This window comes from Entelurus aequoreus, linkage group LG17 (assembly GCF_033978785.1).
Source record: "Entelurus aequoreus isolate RoL-2023_Sb linkage group LG17, RoL_Eaeq_v1.1, whole genome shotgun sequence".
NCBI classification, from domain to species: domain Eukaryota; kingdom Metazoa; phylum Chordata; class Actinopteri; order Syngnathiformes; family Syngnathidae; genus Entelurus; species Entelurus aequoreus.
Window position 1 is genome coordinate 24547494 of NC_084747.1, and position 24899 is coordinate 24572392.

The 24899-nt window shown below is 42.4% G+C and overlaps 1 protein-coding gene across 1 annotated transcript in view; it reads left to right on the forward strand.

Annotated features, from left to right (window-relative positions):
• Positions 1–24899, forward strand: part of LOC133631791 (cell cycle checkpoint protein RAD17-like) — a 111726-nt gene that overhangs the window by 61763 nt on the left and 25064 nt on the right. The window contains exon 16 of the mRNA XM_062023952.1: positions 22795–23121. Coding sequence (XP_061879936.1) covers positions 22795–23121 — 327 coding nt within the window. The remainder of the gene's footprint in view (positions 1–22794; positions 23122–24899) is intronic.

Sequence of the window (24899 nt, forward strand, 5' to 3'; positions counted from 1 at the left end):
TCTTCATGTTCAAGAAAAAGTTGAGGTGAGAGGACGCAGGCGCCGCTTCTCCGTCACTGAATCTGTCAACTTCAGCTCTAATGTTTTTAGCCTTAAACGTTTTAGTTTCAGTGTTCGTCTCGCTTGGTTTTTTTGTCTTTTTAGCCTACTGCTGTGACTTTGAGCACTTTTTTAAAAAAGTTACACAGCTCTAAAACCGTCTTACCTGCTATGGTGCTACCACCTGTCCCTCGCTGAGAGAACTTGTTGGTGTGTCTTTCCCACCTTCTCTTGCCGCTGTCTGGCGGTGGTGGCCTTTGGACTGGACTGCACATGCAGCCTGACTACCTGTTGCTGTGTGGTCTAGCCCAGCCTTGGACTACCGGCGGCTAACGTCGGATCCCGGACGAACATTTTTACTGCGCCTGCCACTATGCTGAAATACTCCTTCTCGAAGCTGCAGGAGCTTAACAAAAGCGCCATTCCAGCATGCATCTCAATAATTCAACAACTATGCCGATCCCGCTACAAACATAGAGGCTCCCGACGACAATTTGTTTACAGCCAGTCGTCTATCCCTTCCATCTGCTCAACACAACGCCAAGTCACACCCAATTCGCGTCATCAGAACGCCGGTAACATGGGACCATGTAGCAACCCTGGAAATGACGCGAGACCGCGCAACTACAAGCTACGTGGAAAACATGGAGTGGATCACACTGTGAAGCTTCCCTTCACTGGAGTGGATTCCACTGCTCACACGGTGAGGGCACCACTTACCAGGCTGCAATATAAACGTGGAGTAGATCTCAATCTACTTCGCCCTCTCCAGAGATTTACTCCCTCGCCATTACTCAAAATTGAACTTTTTAATGCTCAATCTCTCACTGACAAAACAGCACTGATTCATGCTCACATCCTCGACAAGGGACTAGACCTAATGTGTCTCACTGAAACCTGGCACAAACCAGAGGAATACATCAACCTAAACCGTGCATGCCCTCCTGGCTATAAATACCTGGAGAAGGCCCGCAGCACGGGGCGTGGTGGTGGCATAGCTATTCTCCACAAGGACCACCTGGAACTGTCCCCTGTCCCCCTGCCACCGTTATCCACTTTCGAATGCTTTTGCATTCAACTGTAAACCCCCCTTTTCCATGACCCTGCTCCTCATTTACCGACCACCCAAACAAAACGCAACTTTCCTCTCTGAAGTTTCTGACCTCCTCACCACCCTCTGCTCAACATCCACAAATGTCATAATTCTGGGAGACATAAACATCCATGTGGACAACCCATCCTGCCAATTTGCATCTGATTTTCTACAACTCCTGGACTCTCTGGACCTCACTCAACATGTGGATACCCCCACACACAGCAGGGGACACACTCTTGACCTGGTCATCACAGACTCCATTCCCATCAATAATCTGGTCGTCTACTCACTGGGCGTGTCTGACCACAAGGTCATTTCCATGGAGCTACCGTTCCCTACCTCTCATACCAAGCCCAAATGCCAGATCGATTTCCGTAATTTTAAAAACATAAACCCAGCCACTTTCACCTTCGACCTGGAACTCCTCTCTGCTGCAATCCCCCCATCCTTGAGCGATGCAGTCGACCACTACAACACCAATTTGAAAAACCTCCTCGACCTCCACGCCCCTGTTAAAACCCGTCCAGTCACCTTCTCACACTCAGCCCCCTGGTTCACACCCGAGCTGAGGAAAATGAAGACGGCCGGGCGGGCTCTGGAGCGGCGGCGAAACTCCACTGGGCTAACTGTCCACAGACAGGCCTTTAGGGAACATCAAAAGGCCTATGCAAGATCTCTCGGGGAGGCACAGTCACAATTTTACTCCAACATAATCAACAAAAACCCTGGCAACTCTAAAACACTCTTCTCCACCGTCAACCACTTTCTGCAACCACAAACCTCCAAACAACATAACACAACAGCTGATCAATGCAACACCTACCTTGAGTTCTTCAGAACTAAGGTAGACAACATCCGCTCCCTCCTTTCTGGCCCCGTCACTCAAATTGTCCCAACCATCGTCCCACTGCCTCTGATCCCTAACCCCCTCTCATCTTTCACCAGCACTACACAGCAAGAGATTGAGGACATTGTCAGAGGAATGAAGCCCTCTACCTGTGCCTTGGACCCTCTTACCACCACCCTAGTCAAAACCAACATCTGTACAATAAGCCCCCTGATCACCAACATCATCAACCTCTCCTTTCAGACAGGCCACATTCCATCAGCTCTTAAGACCGCCATCCTCACCCCTCTTCTTAAAAAACCCTCCCTCGACCCAGACACCCTCTCCAACTACAGGCCCATCTCAAACCTACCATTCCTCTCTAAAATACTGGAGAAAGTAGTTTCCTCACAGCTTCAAACTCATCTCAAACTCAACAACATCAGCGAAAAATGTCAACCTGGTTTCCGTTCTGCCCATAGTACAGAAACCGCCCTGGTCAGGGTCACTAACGACCTCCTGATGGCGGCGGACGCCGGCTCCCCCTTTCTGTTAATCCTACTGGACCTTACAGCCGCATTTGACACTGTTGACCACAACATACTAATCAGTTGCCTTCTATCCACCATCGGCCTCAACAATACAGCACTACAGTGGTTCAAGTCCTACATCGCCGGTCGCTCAAAATATGTCTCCCTGGGAGGTTCACATTCGCGCACCCTGCCTGTCACCTGCGGTGTACCCCAGGGATCTGTCCTCGGCCCCACCCTGTTCACCTTGTATCTGCTACCCCTTGGCCGTATCATCAGCAGGCATGGAATTTCCTTCCATTGCTATGCTGATGATACGCAGCGCTACCGGCAAACAATGCAAACCTCACCCTCATCTCCAACGCCCCTCTCCATTCTCACCACCTGCCTGGAGGAGATAAAGGCATGGATGAGCATCAACTTCCTGCAGCTCAAGAGCTCAAAAACAGTGGTCATGAAAATAGGCACCGCACACCAGATCAACGCATGCCCCATAACCAGCATCACCTTCTCTGGACAGGACCTGCCACTCTCCTCAGTTGTCACCAACCTGGGAGGGAAAATGGACCCCCACCTGAACTTTGAAGCCCACATCAACCATCTGTGCAAAACCTCTTTCTTTCACCTCCGCAACATCTCAAGACTCCGCCCCTCACTCACCACAGCCGACACTGAAAGACTCGTCCATGCCTTCATCTCCTCCAGGCTTGATTACTGCAACGCACTCCTCGTCAGGGTCCCCAGAAAGAGCATCAAAAAGCTCCAGTACATTGAAAACAGCGCAGCGAGGATCCTGACGAGAGTGCACAAGCATGATCACATCACACCTATTCTCAAATCACTCCACTGGCTCCGTATCGCATCCCGGACCCAATTTAAAATCAACCTGCTCACTCACCAATGCATCTACGGCAGGGGGATCCAAAGTGTGGCCCGGGGGCCATTTGTGGCCCGCAGCTCAAGTTTTTTTGGCCCGCGGCATATTGTGGAAATAAAATCATACAAAAAAACAACAATAAAAATGTAAGCATAATAAGCAAATATGGTAGCTAATTTTAATACTAATAATTAATACGAAGCAGACACATTGTTTTGTCTGTAAATGTATCTCTGTTTTAGAATTATTTTTTTTCTTACAAAATAAAATCTCAAAAGGGCCCCCGCATGCTTTGGCTCGTCAGTGTGCGGCCCTTTGTGGAAAAAGTTTGGACACCCCTGATCTACGGCAACGCCCCCTTCTACCTCAAGGACCTAGTTTCCCCTCAACCTCCTACCTAAAGGACCTAGTTTCCCCTCCACCTCCTACCTCAAGGACCTAGTTTCCCCTCAACCACCTACCTAAAGGACCTAGTTTCCCCTCAACCTCCTACCTAAAGGACCTAGTTTCCCCTCAACCTCCTACCTCAAGGACCTAGTTTCCCCTCCACCTCCTACCTCAAGGACCTAGTTTCCCCTCAACCTCCTACCTCAAGGACCTAGTTTCCCCTCAACCTCCTACCTCAAGGACCTAGTTCCCCCTCAACCTCCTACCTCAAGGACCTAGTTTCCCCTCAACCTTCTACCTCAAGGACCTAGTTTCCCCTCAACCTCCTACCTCAAGGACCTAGTTTCCCCTCAACCTTCTACCTCAAGGACCTAGTTTCCCCTCAACCTCCTACCTCAAGGACCTAGTTTCCCCTCAACCTCCTACCTCAAGGACCTAGTTTCCCCTCAACCTCCTACCTCAAGGACCTAGTTTCCCCTCAACCTCCTACCTCAAGGACCTAGTTTCCCCTCAACCTCCTACCTCAAAGACCTAGTTTCCCCTCAACCTCCTACCTCAAAGACCTAGTTTCCCCTCAACCTCCTACCTCAAGGACCTAGTTTCTACCCGCAACCTCCTACCTCAAGGACCTAGTTTCTACCCGCAACCTCCTACCTCAAGCACCTAGTTTCCCCTCAACCTCCTACCTCAAGGACCTAGTTTCCCCTCAACCTCCTACCTCAAGGACCTAGTTTCCCCTCAACCTCCTACCTCAAAGACCTAGTTTCCCCTCAACCTCCTACCTCAAGGACCTAGTTTCCCCTCAACCTCCTACCTCAAGGACCTAGTTTCCCCTCAACCTCCTACCTCAAAGACCTAGTTTCCCCTCAACCTCCTACCTCAAGGACCTAGTTTCCCCTCAACCTCCTACCTCAAAGACCTAGTTTCCCCTCAACCTCCTACCTCAAAGACCTAGTTTCCCCTCAACCTCCTACCTCAAGGACCTAGTTTCTACCCGCAACCTCCTACCTCAAGGACCTAGTTTCTACCCGCAACCTCCTACCTCAAGCACCTAGTTTCCCCTCAACCTCCTACCTATAGGACCTAGTTTCTACCCGCAACCTCCTACCTCAAGGACCTAGTTTCTACCCGCAACCTCATACCTCAAGCACCTAGTTTCCCCTCAACCTCCTACCTCAAGGACCTAGTTTCCCCTCAACCTCCTACCTCAAGGACCTAGTTTCCCCTCAACCTCCTACCTCAAAGACCTAGTTTCCCCTCAACCTCCTACCTCAAGGACCTAGTTTCCCCTCAACCTCCTACCTCAAGGACCTAGTTTCCCCTCAACCTCCTACCGCAAAGACCTAGTTTCCCCTCAACCTCCTACCTCAAGGACCTAGTTTCCCCTCAACCTCCTACCTCAAGGACCTAGTTTCTACCCTCAACCTCCTACCTCAAGGACCTAGTTTCTACCCGCAACCTCCGCTCTTCAAACAGTAACCTGCTCAAAGCCACCAGGACAAAGTTACAATCTATGGGCCGCTGGGCTTTCTGCTCGACCGCTCCCAAACTTTGGAATGCTCTCCCCGACCATCTTAGAGCACCACAGTCGGTCGACCATTTTAAGAAGGGACTAAAAAGCCACCTTTTTAGCACAGCTTTTACCTCATTTCTTTGCATTCTTGTTTTTAAATGCACTGCTTGCTTATCTGTTTTTTATCCAGTGCTTTCATGCTTTTTATTCCTATTTTTTATCTATGTTTCTGTTTGTGTGTCATGATTTCATTTCTATTTTAATTTTTTATTATATATTCTTACTTTCTATTTTTATTTTTATACTTTGTAGCACTTTGAGATTTTAACAATGCAATTCATTATTATTATTATTATTATTAATAAACCCCCAAAATGAGTATTGACATTACATACCATTATCAGGAAATGAACAGTGTTTGTCCTCTCTGGTAAGATGTTCCTCTTCAGGTGGGAGACATAGCATGTTACCATGTTGAGCTTATAGTTGACTTCAAACCAAACAAAAGGATGGAAAAAAATGATGGACAAAGGAAACAACACAGTTGAAAGGGTGGCAGCATGTTGTCCTAGTTTGGTGGATGTAAGTGACACAGGACACTTTGCATGATGTAAGTGACACAGGACACTTTGCATGATGTAAGTGACACAGGACACTTTGCATGATGTAAGTGACACAGGACACTTTGCATGATGTAAGTGACACAGGACACTTTGCATGATGTAAGTGACACAGGACACTTTGCATGATGTAAGTGACACAGGACACTTTGCATGATGTAAGTGACACAGGACACTTTGCATGATGTAAGTGACACAGGACACTTTGCATGATGTAAGTGACACGGGACACTTTGCATGATGTAAGTGACACGGGACACTTTGCATGATGTAAGTGACACGGGACACTTTGCATGATGTAAGTGACACGGGACACTTTGCATGATGTAAGTGACACGGGACACTTTGCATGATGTAAGTGACACGGGACACTTTGCATGATGTAAGTGACACAGGACACTTTGCATGATGTAAGTGACACAGGACACTTTGCATGATGTAAGTGACACAGGACACTTTGCATGATGTAAGTGACACAGGACACTTTGCATGATGTAAGTGACACAGGACACTTTGCATGATGTAAGTGACACAGGACACTTTGCATGATGTAAGTGACACAGGACACTTTGCATGATGTAAGTGACACAGGACACTTTGCATGATGTAAGTGACACAGGACACTTTGCATGATGTAAGTGACACGGGACACTTTGCATGATGTAAGTGACACGGGACACTTTGCATGATGTAAGTGACACGGGACACTTTGCATGATGTAAGTGACACGGGACACTTTGCATGATGTAAGTGACACGGGACACTTTGCATGATGTAAGTGACACGGGACACTTTGCATGATGTAAGTGACACGGGACACTTTGCATGATGTAAGTGACACGGGACACTTTGCATGATGTAAGTGACACAGGACACTTTGCATGATGTAAGTGACACGGGACACTTTGCATGATGTAAGTGACACAGGACACTTTGCATGATGTAAGTGACACGGGACACTTTGCATGATGTAAGTGACACGGGACACTTTGCATGATGTAAGTGACACGGGACACTTTGCATGATGTAAGTGACACGGGACACTTTGCATGATGTAAGTGACACGGGACACTTTGCATGATGTAAGTGACACGGGACACTTTGCATGATGTAAGTGACACGGGACACTTTGCATGATGTAAGTGACACGGGACACTTTGCATGATGTAAGTGACACGGGACACTTTGCATGATGTAAGTGACACGGGACACTTTGCATGATGTAAGTGACACGGGACACTTTGCATGATGTAAGTGACACGGGACACTTTGCATGATGTAAGTGACACGGGACACTTTGCATGATGTAAGTGACACGGGACACTTTGCATGATGTAAGTGACACGGGACACTTTGCATGATGTAAGTGACACGGGACACTTTGCATGATGTAAGTGACACGGGACACTTTGCATGATGTAAGTGACACGGGACACTTTGCATGATGTAAGTGACACGGGACACTTTGCATGATGTAAGTGACACGGGACACTTTGCATGATGTAAGTGACACGGGACACTTTGCATGATGTAAGTGACACGGGACACTTTGCATGATGTAAGTGACACGGGACACTTTGCATGATGTAAGTGACACGGGACACTTTGCATGATGTAAGTGACACGGGACACTTTGCATGATGTAAGTGACACGGGACACTTTGCATGATGTAAGTGACACGGGACACTTTGCATGATGTAAGTGACACGGGACACTTTGCATGATGTAAGTGACACAGGACACTTTGCATGATGTAAGTGACACGGGACACTTTGCATGATGTAAGTGACACAGGACACTTTGCATGATGTAAGTGACACAGGACACTTTGCATGATGTAAGTGACACAGGACACTTTGCATGATGTAAGTGACACAGGACACTTTGCATGACATGCTAGTCTCTCTCGTATGCAGTCAGAACCACGGGAATGTGTCCTCGCTGTGGGTGTTGCAAACAGGTAAGTGTTGTCTTTGAGAACTCCACAAGTACTTAAGGAGAAGTGGTAATGCACACAGCATCTTTGGAGTCAAGAGAATAGGAACATGTCTGCCTGGTTTTCCCCTGATGACAATCCTTGAAAAATGTCTGCACAGTTTGTTTTCCACTTCAGAGAGAGTCCAGTCCACATCTTCATGAGGATCAGTTGTGTGGCATCTTCACAATGGATCTGACTATCATTTAAAAAGGTTTCCCTTTAGGGGACCTGTTTTGTTGTCCCCATACCGTCAGAGGCCCCCTAGAGGTGACTGTGTAAACACAGCCACGTCACCATTAAGTAAGCATTGCCAGCACACACACACACACACACACACACACACACACACACACACACACACACACACACACACACACACACACACACACACACACACACACACACACACACTCACCAGTATACACACAGACACACACACTCACACACACACACAAGTACAGTACAGACACACACACACACACACACACAAGTACACACACACACACACACTCACACACCAGTATACACACAGACACACACACTCACACACACACACAAGTACAGTACAGACACACACACACACACACACAAGTACACACACACACACACACTCACACACCAGTATACACACAGACACACACACTCACACACACACACAAGTACAGTACAGACACACACACACACAAGTACACACACACACACACACTCACACACTAGTATACACACAGACACACACACACAAGTACAGTACAGACACACACACACACACACACACACACACACCCTTTATTTCAATATTGACTCATCAGACTTCTAAAGTTCCTCTAAACCTTCTACTTCAACTCAGGAAACATCTAACAGGTACTCTTGTATACTTCTACTTTGTATTCTTCTACTCTTGTATACTTCTACTTTGTATTCTTGTACTTTGTATACTTCTACTTTGTATTCTTGTACTTTCTATACTTTTACTTTGTATTCTTCTACTTTATATTCTTCTACTTTGTATTCTTGTACTTTGTATACTTCTACTTTGTATACTTCTACTTTGTATTCTTGTACTTTGTATACTTCTACTTTGTATTCTTGTACTTTCTATACTTGTACTTTGTATACTTCTACTTTGTATTCTTGTACTTTGTATACTTCTACTTTGTATTCTTGTACTTTATTTCCTTGTACTTTGTGTTCTTGTACTTTGTATACTTCTACTTTGTATTCTTTTACTTTGTATTCTTGTATGTTGTATACTTCTACTTTGTATTGTTGTACTTTGTTTACTTCTACTTTGTATACTTCTACTTTGTATACTACTACTTTGTATACTTCTACTCTTGTATACTTCTACTTTGTATTCTTGTACTTTGTATACTTCTACTTTGTATTCTTGTACTTTGTATTCTTGTACTTTGTATACTTCTACTTTGTATTCTTGTACTATGTATACTTCTACTTTATATTCTTGTACTTTGTGTACTTCTACTTTGTTTACTTCTACTTTGTATTCTTTTACTTTGTATTCTTGTATGTTGTATACTTCTACTTTGTATTGTTGTACTTTGTTTACTTCTACTTTGTATACTTCTACTTTGTATACTTCTACTCTTGTATACTTCTACTTTGTATTCTTGTACTTTGTATACTTGTACTTTGTATTCTTGTATATTGTATAATTCTACTCTTATATACTTCTACTTTGTATTCTTGTACTTTGTATACTTTTACTTTTTATTCTTGTACTTTGTATACTTCTACTTTGTATTCTTGTACTTTGTACACTTCTACTTTGTATTCTTGTACTTTGTATACTTGTACTTTGCATTCTTGTACTTTGTATACTTCTACTCTTGTATACTTGTACTTTGTATACTTGTACTTTGTATACTTCTACTCTTGTATACTTCTACTCTTGTATACTTCTACTTTTATATACTTGTACTTTGTATACTTGTACTCTTGTATACTTGTACTTTGTATGCTTGTACTTTGTATGCTTGTACTTTGTATACTTCTACTCTTCTATACTTGAACTTTTATATACTTGTACTTTGTATTCTTCCACTCTTGTATACTTGTACTTTGTATACTTGTACTCGTTTATACTTGTATTTTGTATACTTCTAATTTGTATACTTTTATTTTGTATACTTGTACTTTTATATACTTGTACTTTGTAAACTTCATATTGTTATACTTGTACTTTGTAAACTTCATATTGTTATACTTGTACTTTGTATACTTGTACTTTGTATTATTGTACTCTTGTATACTTGTACTTTGTATTCTTGTACTTTTGTATACTTGTTCTTTGTATACTTGTACTTTGTATACTTCTACTCTTGTATACTTCTACTTTGTATATTTCTACTTGTGTATACTTGTACTTTTATATATTTGTACTCTTGTACTCTTATGTATTTGTACATTGTATACTTCTAATTTGTATACATGTACTTTGTTCACTTTTACTTTGTATACTGATTAATCTGAGGGATTGTACTATCTAGTCCAGGGGTGGGCAATTAATTTGTACCGGGGGCCGCATGAGCCACCCGAGCACTGCTGGAGGGCCACATCAACAATATTTCAATTAAATTTTGCTCAATATTATTTTTGATGTATACCGTAAGATAAATAATAATAATAATAATTAATATTTTCATTTAACCTAACTTAACTTTATACCAAAAGCACTGCTTTGGAAATCATGTGTACCCCTTTCAGAGATCACATTTAGTTGCCCTTAAACATCCTCCTGTTGCACAATGAAATGTAAGCATAGGATGAAGTGTGCATTCCTGGAACTTTCTCTAGTAACAGCATTCCATGATTAATATCAATAATTTAACATTAATAATAAATGACAGTAAAATAAGCACACGTATGACTGAGGAGTCATAGTGTAACTTTGTGTGGTGTTTGAGTTGTCCGACTTTTTGTGTGGCCATAAACGCACCAGTGGTTTAGTGGTATGCGTGTTGGTGACAGATGACAAGTTGCTTTTGGTCTGGTTTGTACGGCAGAAAATGACTAGTTTTTCCAGATAGAAGTGTTTTACTCATGTTTTTGCTGTGGTTATGGCCGAATATAAACAGTTTTGCTCAATAAAGTGATGGATATAATTCCTGTCCTCGAAGCATCTCCATAGACGTTACATGAACGGTGTTCAATTGAACGGTGTTGACGAACACCGTTAGGGCCGCTTGTTGTCACTGTCACTCAGAGTTGCATTGCAAAATTACACACAATAAATGTGTTTATTTTGTTTAGAATTCAGATGGGATTTGATTTGGTGCGCGGCATATATTTGCTGTGCGCAGCGGACGCTTGAGCAGTGCGCAATTGCGCAGGCGCGCACCTTAGAGGGAACGTTGCTTGGCAGTCCATGTCTTGTTGAAAACACGCCATTCCTCATCAACTTTTCTCTTTTTAGCGTCTCGGGTGTAAACCGTGCATCACTTGTCGCTGCATGTGCACCTTCACTCACAGGTTACACACGGACATACGCACATAAATAACACTTTTCAAAATAAAAGCAGTACAGTTGTATTGCGCGCACGACATAGATGTTTTTTCAACTTTATTTTGTAATTTGTGATTGCAGCTGTTCACATTCACTCACAATCACGCACACGCATACGTCCACACGGAAGTAATACACATAACGCTTTTCAAAACAAAAGCAGCACCGTTGTATTGCACACTCGACATAGATACTTTTTAAAATTTATTTTGTAATTTATGATTGGCCTCATGCGGGCCAGACAGGGACGCACAAAGTGCCGGATGTGGCCCGCGGGCCGCAGAATGCCCAGGTCTGATCTAGTCCTATGAGCTCAAATGATAAACTGGAGAAATCCAGTGACTGCTGTGAAAGGGCAGCTGACAACTAGGGAAAGACCTTGAGACAGCTTGGAAATCGAGCAACTGGTCAAAGAGAGAAGGGTTTTGAGGAAGGAATGGAAGAGAGCCTCACTGGAGGAAAGAGCGGGCATTGAACTCCTGCAAACAGACCTGAAGGGACACCTGGGAAGATTGCGGAGAGCTGAAAACCTCAGGACTCGGCGCAAGAGGAAGGAAAGGGCGAGAACATCCTTCAACAAGGACCCTTTCAGATTTGTGAAAGGCCTCTTCACAAAGGAAAAGAGTGGGTCACTTAAGGTGCCAAAGAGGGAACTGGAAGACCACCTGAAAACCACTCACACAGACAGTCAAAGATTCGCACAGAGAGAGATACCATCAGACATGCCACCAATACCTCAACCAGAACACCAGCTGGACGACAGTCCCCTAAGGTGGAGTGAGGTTGAGGAAGCAGTGAGGAAATCAAGGGCAGCTTCAGCTCCAGGACCAAATGGAGTTCCATATCAGCTATACAAAAATTCCCCAGATGTCTTACGCTTTCTGTGGAGGCAGATGAAGGTGATGTGGACGAAACAAACCATCCCAAAAGTGTGGCGCAGAGCTGGGGGAGTGTTAATCCCAAAAGAAAAAGATGCCTCAAACATTGATCAATTCCGGCAGATCAACCTGATAAACGTTGAAGGGAAGGTCTTCTTTAGCATCGTTGCTAAAGGGATGACAATGTACCTGAAGCAAAACAGCTTGATTGATACATCCGTGCAGAAAGCTGGAATACCTGGTTTCTCAGGCTGCTTGGAGCATACCAGCATGATATGGCACCAAATCCAATCTGCCAGACCTAGCCAATGCTTTTGGATCCGTCCCTCATTCTCTCATCTGGACAGCCTTCAACTTCTTCCACATCCCAAATACCATCACAAACCTGGTGAAAAACTACTTCCGTGATCTGCAATTTTGTGTCAAAACAACAGAATACACAACATCATGGCAATCTCTGGAAGTGGGAATAATGGCTGGATGTACCATCTCCCCTCTAGCCTTCACCATGGCAATGGAAGTGATCATTTGAGCTTCCAAATGGGTTGTGGGTGGAGAACGTCTGAGAGGGGGACAACGTCTACCTCCCATCCGTGCCTACATGGAAGACATGACCACCTTGACCTCAACCGTTGCATGCACTAAACATCTGCTGGGAAAGCTTCATGCCAACATTTCATGGGCACGGATGAAGTTTAAACCCAGCAAGTCCAGGAGCATATCTATCGTCAAGGGGAAACTCACGGACCAGAGGTTCTACATCGAGGATACTCCCATTCCGTTGGTATCAGAGCTGCCAGTCAAGAGTCTAGGGCGATTGTACAACGCAAGTCTCAAAGACTCGGACCAGAGCAATCAGCTGAGGGAAGAAACCATCAAAGGCCTTGTCCGCATTGACAAGACCTTACTCCCTGGCAAGTTGAAACTGTGATGCCTACATTTTGGATTGCTCCCCCGTTTGATGTGGCCACTAACAGTATACGGAATCCCCATGTCCAAAGTCGAGAAGCTGGAGAGAACAGTCAGTGCACACATCAAGAAGTGGCTTGGCCTTCCACGGTGCCTCAGTAAAATCAGCCTATATGGTCATGGTGCCCTGGAACTGCCCATCTCTAGCCTCACGGAGGAGTTTAAATGCACCAAGGTGAGGCTGAGCATGACACTGACTGAGTCTCAAGATGAGGTGATCCGAGCGGTTGCTCCCAGACTGGCAACCGGGAGAAAATGGATCCCATCTGAGGCCGTGCAACAAGCCAAATCTGCTCTCAGGCATGGAGACATAGTGGGACAAGTGCAGCACGGAAGAGGTGGGTTTGGACTTGGGGCTAGTCGACCCACATGGCACAAGGCAACATCAGCCCAGAGGAGAAAGCTGGTGGTTGATCAGGTTCGACAACAAGAGGAGGCAGACAGATGTGCAACAGCAGTGGCACAGTCCAAACAGGGACAGTGGACTAGCTGGGAAAACCTGGAGCATCGTAAGCTCACATGGAAGGATCTTTGGGAAATGAAAGGGAGCCAAATCAGCTTCATCATCAGAGCCACCTACGATGTTCTTCCCACACCCAAGAACTTAAACCAATGGTTTGGAGAAGATCCTTCTTGTGCACTCTGTCAAACCCCTGCAACACTCAGGCACATCCTCACCGGCTGCAAAATCAGTTTGTCTCAAGGCCGCTACACCTGGAGGCACAATCAGGTCTTAAGACAACTGGCGTTCACCCTGGAGGAAAGGAGAAATAACAACAAGGCCCTCCCTCCCCCAATCCCTAGTCACTCAATCACCACTCAGTTTGTAAGAGCAGGACAACTCCCACTAAAACCATCTGCAAGAGTGGAGGCAACCCTTCTGGACTCTGCCCGGGACTGGAAAATGCAGGTTGACTTGGACCACAAACTCATCTTCCCGCCTGAAATCATTACAACCAGCTTCAGGCCGGACCTGGTCTTGTGGTCAACCTCCCAGAAGACTGTGTTCATTGTTGAACTAACTGCACCATGGGAAGCAGCAGTTGGTGAAGCATATGAGCGCAAACAACTGAGGTATGCGGACATAGCAGCCAAGGCAGAGCAGCGCGGCTGGCGTGCCCGAGTGCTTCCAGTTGAAGTCGGGTGCAGAGGCTTCGTTGCTACGTCCACAACCAAGCTCCTCAAAGGAATGGTATTGAGAGGTCAGGCCTTCCTGTCAAATCGCTGTCGGATGCTGCTGAACGAAGTAGCAGATGGATTTGGTTCAAGAGAAAGGACCCAAACTGGGCTGCTAAATGACATTTAGGGGTAAAAGCAGATGGGGGAACACCTGGGACGCCAGATGTCGCCGTTGAGCCCTCCGAAGGTGTCGTGGGCCTATCAACGAAACACCAATGAAGGAGGGTGCCCACTACTATATGATCATCTACATCTACTATATGATCATCTACATCTACTATATGATCATCTACATCTACTATATGATCATCTACATCTACTATATGATCATCTACATCTACTATATGATCATCTACATCTACTATATGATCATCTACATCTACTATATGATCATCTACATCTACTATATGATCATCTACATCTACTATATGATCATCTACATCTACTATATGATCATCTACATCTACTATATGATCATCTACATCTACTATATGATCATCTACATCTACTATATGATCATCTACATCTGCTATATGATCATCTACATCTACTATATGATCATCTACATCTACTATATGATCATCTACATCAACTATATGATCATCTACATCAACTATATGATCATCTACATCTACTATATAATCATCTACATCTACTATATGATCATCTACATCTACTATATGATCATCTACATCTACTATATGATCATCTACATCTACTATATGATCATCTACATCTACTATATGATCATCTACATCTACTATATAATCATCTACATCTACTATATGATCATCTACATCTACTATATGATCATCTACATCTACTATATGATCATCTACATCTGCTATATGATCATCTACATCCACTATATGATCATCTACATCAACTATATGATCATCTACATCTACTATATGATCATCTACATCTACTATATGATCATCTACATCTGCTATATGATCATCTACATCTACTATATGATCATCTACATCTACTATATGATCATCTACATCAACTATATGATCATCTACATCAACTATATGATCATCTACATCTACTATATAATCATCTACATCTACTATATGATCATCTACATCTACTATATGATCATCTACATCTACTATATGATCATCTACATCTACTATATGATCATCTACATCTACTATATGATCATCTACATCTACTATATGATCATCTACATCTACTATATGATCATCTACATCAACTATATGATCATCTACATCTACTATATAATCATCTACATCTACTATATGATCATCTACATCTACTATATGATCATCTACATCTACTATATGATCATCTACATCTGCTATATGATCATCTACATCCACTATATGATCATCTACATCAACTATATGATCATCTACATCTACTATATGATCATCTACATCTACTATATGATCATCTACATCTACTATATGATCATCTACATCTACTATATGATCATCTACATCAACTATATGATCATCTACATCTACTATATGATCATCTACATCTACTATATGATCATCTACATCTACTATATGATCATCTACATCAACTATATGATCATCTACATCAACTATATGATCATCTACATCTACTATATGATCATCTACATCTACTATATGATCATCTACATCTACTATATGATCATCTACATCTACTATATGATCATCTACATCTACTATATGATCATCTACATCTACTATATGATCATCTACATCTACTATATGATCATCTACATCTACTATATGATCATCTACATCAACTATATGATCATCTACATCAACTATATGATCATCTACATCTACTATATGATCATCTACATCTACTATATGATCATCTACATCTACTATATGATCATCTACATCTACTATATGATCATCTACATCTACTATATGATCATCTACATCTGCTATATGATCATCTACATCTACTATATGATCATCTACATCTACTATATGATCATCTACATCTACTATATGATCATCTACATCTACTATATGATCATCTACATCTACTATATGATCATCTACATCTGCTATATGATCATCTACATCTACTATATGATCATCTACATCAACTATATGATCATCTACATCAACTATATGATCATCTACATCTACTATATGATCATCTACATCTACTATATGATCATCTACATCAACTATATGATCATCTACATCTACTATATGATCATCTACATCTACTATATGATCATCTACATCTACTATATGATCATCTACATCTGCTATATGATCATCTACATCTACTATATGATCATCTACATCTACTATATGATCATCTACATCTACTATATGATCATCTACATCTACTATATGATCATCTACATCTGCTATATGATCATCTACATCTACTATATGATCATCTACATCTACTATATGATCATCTACATCAACTATATGATCATCTACATCAACTATATGATCATCTACATCTACTATATAATCATCTACATCTACTATATGATCATCTACATCTACTATATGATCATCTACATCTACTATATGATCATCTACATCTACTATATGATCATCTACATCTACTATATGATCATCTACATCTACTATATGATCATCTACATCTACTATATGATCATCTACATCAACTATATGATCATCTACATCTACTATATAATCATCTACATCTACTATATGATCATCTACATCTACTATATGATCATCTACATCTACTATATGATCATCTACATCTGCTATATGATCATCTACATCCACTATATGATCATCTACATCAACTATATGATCATCTACATCTACTATATGATCATCTACATCTACTATATGATCATCTACATCTGCTATATGATCATCTACATCTACTATATGATCATCTACATCTACTATATGATCATCTACATCAACTATATGATCATCTACATCAACTATATGATCATCTACATCTACTATATAATCATCTACATCTACTATATGATCATCTACATCTACTATATGATCATCTACATCTACTATATGATCATCTACATCTACTATATGATCATCTACATCTACTATATGATCATCTACATCTACTATATGATCATCTACATCTACTATATGATCATCTACATCAACTATATGATCATCTACATCTACTATATAATCATCTACATCTACTATATGATCATCTACATCTACTATATGATCATCTACATCTACTATATGATCATCTACATCTGCTATATGATCATCTACATCCACTATATGATCATCTACATCAACTATATGATCATCTACATCTACTATATGATCATCTACATCTACTATATGATCATCTACATCTACTATATGATCATCTACATCTACTATATGATCATCTACATCAACTATATGATCATCTACATCTACTATATGATCATCTACATCTACTATATGATCATCTACATCTACTATATGATCATCTACATCAACTATATGATCATCTACATCAACTATATGATCATCTACATCTACTATATGATCATCTACATCTACTATATGATCATCTACATCTACTATATGATCATCTACATCTACTATATGATCATCTACATCTACTATATGATCATCTACATCTACTATATGATCATCTACATCTACTATATGATCATCTACATCTACTATATGATCATCTACATCTACTATATGATCATCTACATCAACTATATGATCATCTACATCAACTATATGATCATCTACATCTACTATATGATCATCTACATCTACTATATGATCATCTACATCTACTATATGATCATCTACATCTACTATATGATCATCTACATCTACTATATGATCATCTACATCTGCTATATGATCATCTACATCTACTATATGATCATCTACATCTACTATATGATCATCTACATCTACTATATGATCATCTACATCTACTATATGATCATCTACATCTACTATATGATCATCTACATCTGCTATATGATCATCTACATCTACTATATGATCATCTACATCAACTATATGATCATCTACATCAACTATATGATCATCTACATCTACTATATGATCATCTACATCTACTATATGATCATCTACATCAACTATATGATCATCTACATCTACTATATGATCATCTACATCTACTATATGATCATCTACATCTACTATATGATCATCTACATCTGCTATATGATCATCTACATCTACTATATGATCATCTACATCTACTATATGATCATCTACATCTACTATATGATCATCTACATCTACTATATGATCATCTACATCTACTATATGATCATCTACATCTGCTATATGATCATCTACATCTACTATATGATCATCTACATCAACTATATGATCATCTACATCAACTATATGATCATCTACATCTGCTATATGATCATCTACATCTACTATATGATCATCTACATCAACTATATGATCATCTACATCTACTATATGATCATCTACATCTACTATATGATCATCTACATCTACTATATGATCATCTACATCTACTATATGATCATCTACATCTGCTATATGATCATCTACATCTACTATATGATCATCTACATCTACTATATGATCATCTACATCTACTATATGATCATCTACATCTACTATATGATCATCTACATCTACTATATGATCATCTACATCTGCTATATGATCATCTACATCTACTATATGATCATCTACATCAACTATATGATCATCTACATCTACTATATGATCATCTACATCTACTATATGATCATCTACATCTACTATATGATCATCTACATCTACTATATGATCATCTACATCTGCTATATGATCATCTACATCTACTATATGATCATCTACATCTACTATATGATCATCTACATCTACTATATGATCATCTACATCTACTATATGATCATCTACATCTACTATATGATCATCTACATCTGCTATATGATCATCTACATCTACTATATGATCATCTACATCAACTATATGATCATCTACATCTACTATATGATTTGCCTGAGAAGCTGGACAGGACAAAACAAAGTGTCCGTACGTTTCAGAAGGTGTGCGTATGTTTCAGAAGGTGTCCGTACGTTTCAGAAGGTGTCCGTATGTTTCAGAAGGTGTCAGTACGTTTCAGAAGGTGTCCGTATGTTTCAGAAGGTGTCCGTACGTTTCAGAAGGTGTCCGTATGTTTCAGAAGGTGTCAGTACGTTTCAGAAGGTGTCCGTATGTTTCAGAAGGTGTCCGTATGTTTCAGAAGGTGTCCGTATGTTTCAGAAGGTGTCCGTATGTTTCAGAAGGTGTCCGTATGTTTCAGAAGGTGTGCGTATGTTTCAGAAGGTGTCCGTACGTTTCAGAAGGTGTCCGTATGTTTCAGAAGGTGTGCGTATGTTTCAGAAGGTGTCCGTACGTTTCAGAAGGTGTCCGTATGTTTCAGAAGGTGTCCGTACGTTTCAGAAGGTGTCCGTATGTTTCAGAAGGTGTCCGTACGTTTCAGAAGGTGTCCGTATGTTTCAGAAGGTGTCCGTATGTTTCAGAAGGTGTCCGTATGTTTCAGAAGGTGTCCGTATGTTTCAGAAGGTGTCCGTATGTTTCAGAAGGTGTGCGTATGTTTCAGAAGGTGTCCGTACGTTTCAGAAGGTGTCCGTATGTTTCAGAAGGTGTCCGTACGTTTCAGAAGGTGTCCGTATGTTTCAGAAGGTGTCCGTACGTTTCAGAAGGTGTCCGTATGTTTCAGAAGGTGTCCGTATGTTTCAGAAGGTGTCCGTATGTTTCAGAAGGTGTCCGTATGTTTCAGAAGGTGTCCGTATGTTTCAGAAGGTGTCCGTATGTTTCAGAAGGTGTCCGTATGTTTCAGAAGGTGTGCGTATGTTTCAGAAGGTGTCCGTACGTTTCAGAAGGTGTCCGTATGTTTCAGAAGGTGTCCGTATGTTTCAGAAGGTGTCCGTATGTTTCAGAAGGTGTGCGTATGTTTCAGAAGGTGTCCGTACGTTTCAGAAGGTGTCCGTATGTTTCAGAAGGTGTGCGTATGTTTCAGAAGGTGTCCGTACGTTTCAGAAGGTGTCCGTATGTTTCAGAAGGTGTCCGTATGTTTCAGAAGGTGTCCGTACGTTTCAGAAGGTGTCCGTATGTTTCAGAAGGTGTCCGTACGTTTCAGAAGGTGTCCGTATGTTTCAGAAGGTGTCCGTATGTTTCAGAAGGTGTCCGTATGTTTCAGAAGGTGTCCGTATGTTTCAGAAGGTGTCCGTATGTTTCAGAAGGTGTCCGTATGTTTCAGAAGGTGTGCGTATGTTTCAGAAGGTGTCCGTATGTTTCAGAAGGTGTCCGTATGTTTCAGAAGGTGTCCGTATGTTTCAGAAGGTGTCCGTATGTTTCAGAAGGTGTCCGTACGTTTCAGAAGGTGTCCGTATGTTTCAGAAGGTGTCAGTACGTTTCAGAAGGTGTCAGTACGTTTCAGAAGGTGTCCGTATGTTTCAGAAGGTGTCAGTACGTTTCAGAAGGTGTCCGTATGTTTCAGAAGGTGTCCGTATGTTTCAGAAGGTGTCCGTATGTTTCAGAAGGTGTGCGTATGTTTCAGAAGGTGTCCGTATGTTTCAGAAGGTGTGCGTATGTTTCAGAAGGTGTCCGTATGTTTCAGAAGGTGTCCGTATGTTTCAGAAGGTGTCCGTATGTTTCAGAAGGTGTCCGTATGTTTCAGAAGGTGTGCGTATGTTTCAGAAGGTGTCCGTATGTTTCAGAAGGTGTCCGTATGTTTCAGAAGGTGTCCGTATGTTTCAGAAGGTGTGCGTATGTTTCAGAAGGTGTCCGTATGTTTCAGAAGGTGTCCGTATGTTTCAGAAGGTGTGCGTATGTTTCAGAAGGTGTCCGTATGTTTCAGAAGGTGTCCGTATGTTTCAGAAGGTGTGCGTATGTTTCAGAAGGTGTCCGTATGTTTCAGAAGGTGTGCGTATGTTCAATGAATGTCAGATTTTGCTGAGTGATCACTAGGGATGATGTTTGATAAGAAATTATCGAGTTTGAGCCCATTATCGAATCCTCTTATCGAACCGATTCCTTATCGATTCTCTTATGGAGTCCAGATAGGTTGTTGTATATGGAAAAAAACACAATATTTGGTTTAACAAAAGCTCACTTTTATTTTATAAGAAAAAATAAAATAAAATAAATAAATAAATATTGACTGTTACCCCACTAAAAAAAAAAAAAAAAAAAAAAAAAAACATATTGACTGTTACCCAAAGTTTATTAAGTGGGATTTTTCAGAGAAACAAATATATACAGTAACACAAAAACAAGCTGTCTCTGTGATCACTATAGGTGTATAAATAATAATATAGTGTTAAATAAAATCAGTCTCTTGGGCACAAAACTGAAAATAATACAGCTCTCCAAAAAGTGCACTTCTGCTGCTATTGGAACATATTAACTACACACACTATGACACTAAGAACACCACAGTCATCAATCAACAATTCTTCTTCCCTTACATGAGAGCTAAGCCTGGCAATAATTGCATATTGCCTGTCCTGCCCTCACTATACGTGTTGAGCTTATACAGCCAAGCAGACAGCTAACAAACAACCCAAGACGTCTAATAAAGTTCCCACGCAGATTCATCCATTTAGGCTCTTTATTGTTGTTGATCTTGCTTTGTCTTTTCCTATCTTTACTTTTGTCTTGCACTGGACTGTTATTTTATTTTTTTTAAACTAAAATACTCACAATGACAAATGTATAAGCTAACATACTGAAATGTAATACACAATATGTAAATATTAGCTTCACACAAATATACAGTACTATCATCAAACAAATACTTCTGAGTGTTGAAACTATTTCGATGGTGGAAATACACGACTGGCAGCCATTTTAAGTCCTCAAAACATCCATTGAAACAGTCCACAAAAATCGTTTTTCAATAAACATCTTAGTACCAAATTGAAACACTTTCCACCTTAATATTGAGTTATATAAACAAGTTAAACAGTTTACTTACACACTTATCTTTTCCAAGGCTTGTAGGAGCTAACACAACTTGTCTACTTTTCAATTGTCTCATGAACTGAACTGACTCGCCAACCCGGAAGTGCCCAAACTAATGACGCGTAGTATTTTCATATCGCCACAAGGTGTCAGTAAGAGTCTACAATCAAATGGGCATAACATTGCGTCTCACAGGGCATTTCCTGTAAGAAGGGATTCTTTCTCAGGGATTCGAATAAAGAACCAACTCTTTTTCTTTACTATAGTGGTCTCGATAACGGGTACCGGTTCTCAAAAAGGGATTCGAGTCCGAGGACTCGGTTCTTTTCTTATCGAACAACCGGGAAAACCGGTTTCGAGTATCATCCCTAGTGATCACGTGATGTTTCTAAGCAGCCTGTGAATGTCATGCAGACCTGGTCCTGATGATGCAAGAGGTCCATGAGGCGGTCAGCCTGGACGACGACATGATGGACGGAGACCTGGGTGACGGGACCACCTTACTGGGTGACGGGACCACCTTCTTGGGTGACAGGACCACCTTACTGGGTGACGGGACCACCTTCTTGGGTGACAGGACCACCTTCTTGGGTGACAGGACCACCTTCTTGGGTGACAGGACCACCTTCTTGGGTGACAGGACCACCTTCCTGTCCAGCAGAAGGAAGAAGCAGCCAGCAGGAGAAACATCTTGTCTTCCCAAAGTCATGTTACCTGCAGGCTGGGAGAAGAAAGTTCCAGGTGATGACCTTCACTTGGTTTTGACTTCAGCTCTCAAGTCTCCATTTAACTTGTTCCTAATATTCTTTAGCAGGCTAGCAGAGGAAGTGCTTCTTTCTTTCAGATGACATCAAATATAATCTAATCATCCTCATCAGTAGTCTGAGGCCAGAAAGCATCTCCAAGACTCCGAGTGGAATCCATTCCTGTTGTGTATTGCGATGATCACCATAGAGAGCAGGAAATGCCTGACGCAAAACAGGAAGTGAGCAAAATAAGAGTTTTCTGAGTGTAGTTTGCCTTTCTCCGACACCAACACCTTGTTCATCTTTTTTAAACATGCGAGATTCAAGTTGGAAACAGAGACGTAACTCCTCGTTAAATCCCAGTAGTCATTTGGTATTTACATGATTCTCTTGTTTGACTCCTTGGGCTCGAGTGGACCTCAGGTGCTGCAGTGGTGCCCTCTCGTGTGGTGTCTCTCATGTGCTGCCCTCTCGTGTGGTGTCTCTCATGTGCTGCCCTCTCGTGTGGTGTCTCTCATGTGCTGCCCTCTCGTGTGGTGTCTCTCATGTGCTGCCCTCTCGTGTGGTGTCTCTCATGTGCTGCCCTCTCGTGTGGTGTCTCTCATGTGCTGCCCTCTCATGTGGTGCCCTCTCATGTGCTGCCCTCTCGTGTGGTGTCTCTCATGTGCTGCCCTCTCGTGTGGTGTCTCTCATGTGCTGCCCTCTCGTGTGGTGTCTCTCATGTGCTGCCCTCTCGTGTGGTGTCTCTCATGTGCTGCCCTCTCGTGTGGTGTCTCTCATGTGCTGCCCTCTCGTGTGGTGTCTCTCATGTGCTGCCCTCTCGTGTGGTGCCTCTCATGTGCTGCCCTCTCGTGTGGTGCCTCTCATGTGCTGCCCTCTCGTGTGGTGTCTCTCATGTGCTGCCCTCTCGTGTGGTGTCTCTCATGTGCTGCCCTCTCGTGTGGTGTCTCTCATGTGCTGCCCTCTCGTGTGGTGTCTCTCATGTGCTGCCCTCTCGTGTGGTGTCTCTCATGTGCTGCCCTCTCATGTGGTGCCTCTCATGTGCTGCCCTCTCGTGTGGTGCCTCTCATGTGCTGCCCTCTCATGTGCTGCCCTCTCGTGTGGTGCCTCTCATGTGCTGCCCTCTCGTGTGGTGCCTCTCATGTGCTGCCCTCTCGTGTGGTGTCTCTCATGTGCTGCCCTCTCGTGTGGTGTCTCTCATGTGCTGCCCTCTCGTGTGGTGTCTCTCATGTGCTGCCCTCTCGTGTGGTGTCTCTCATGTGCTGCCCTCTCGTGTGGTGTCTCTCATGTGCTGCCCTCTCGTGTGGTGTCTCTCATGTGCTGCCCTCTCGTGTGGTGTCTCTCATGTGCTGCCCTCTCGTGTGGTGTCTCTCATGTGCTGCCCTCTCGTGTGGTGTCTCTCATGTGCTGCCCTCTCGTGTGGTGTCTCTCATGTGGTGCCCTCTCGTGTGGTGTCTCTCATGTGGTGCCCTCTCGTGTGGTGTCTCTCATGTGCTGCCCTCTCATGTGGCGCATTCTCGTGCACTCTGTGGTGCACTCTCATGTGCTGCCCTCTCATGCGGTGCCCTCTCGTGTGGTGTCTCTCATGTCCTGATGATGCAAGAGGTCCATGAGGCGGTCAGCCTGGATGACGACATGATGGACGGAGACCTGGGTGATGGGACCACCTTACTGGGTGACGGGACCACCGCACTCTCATGTGGTGTCCTCTCATGTGGCACATTCTCGTGCCCTCTCATGTGGCGCATTCTCGTGCACTCTGTGGTGCCCTCT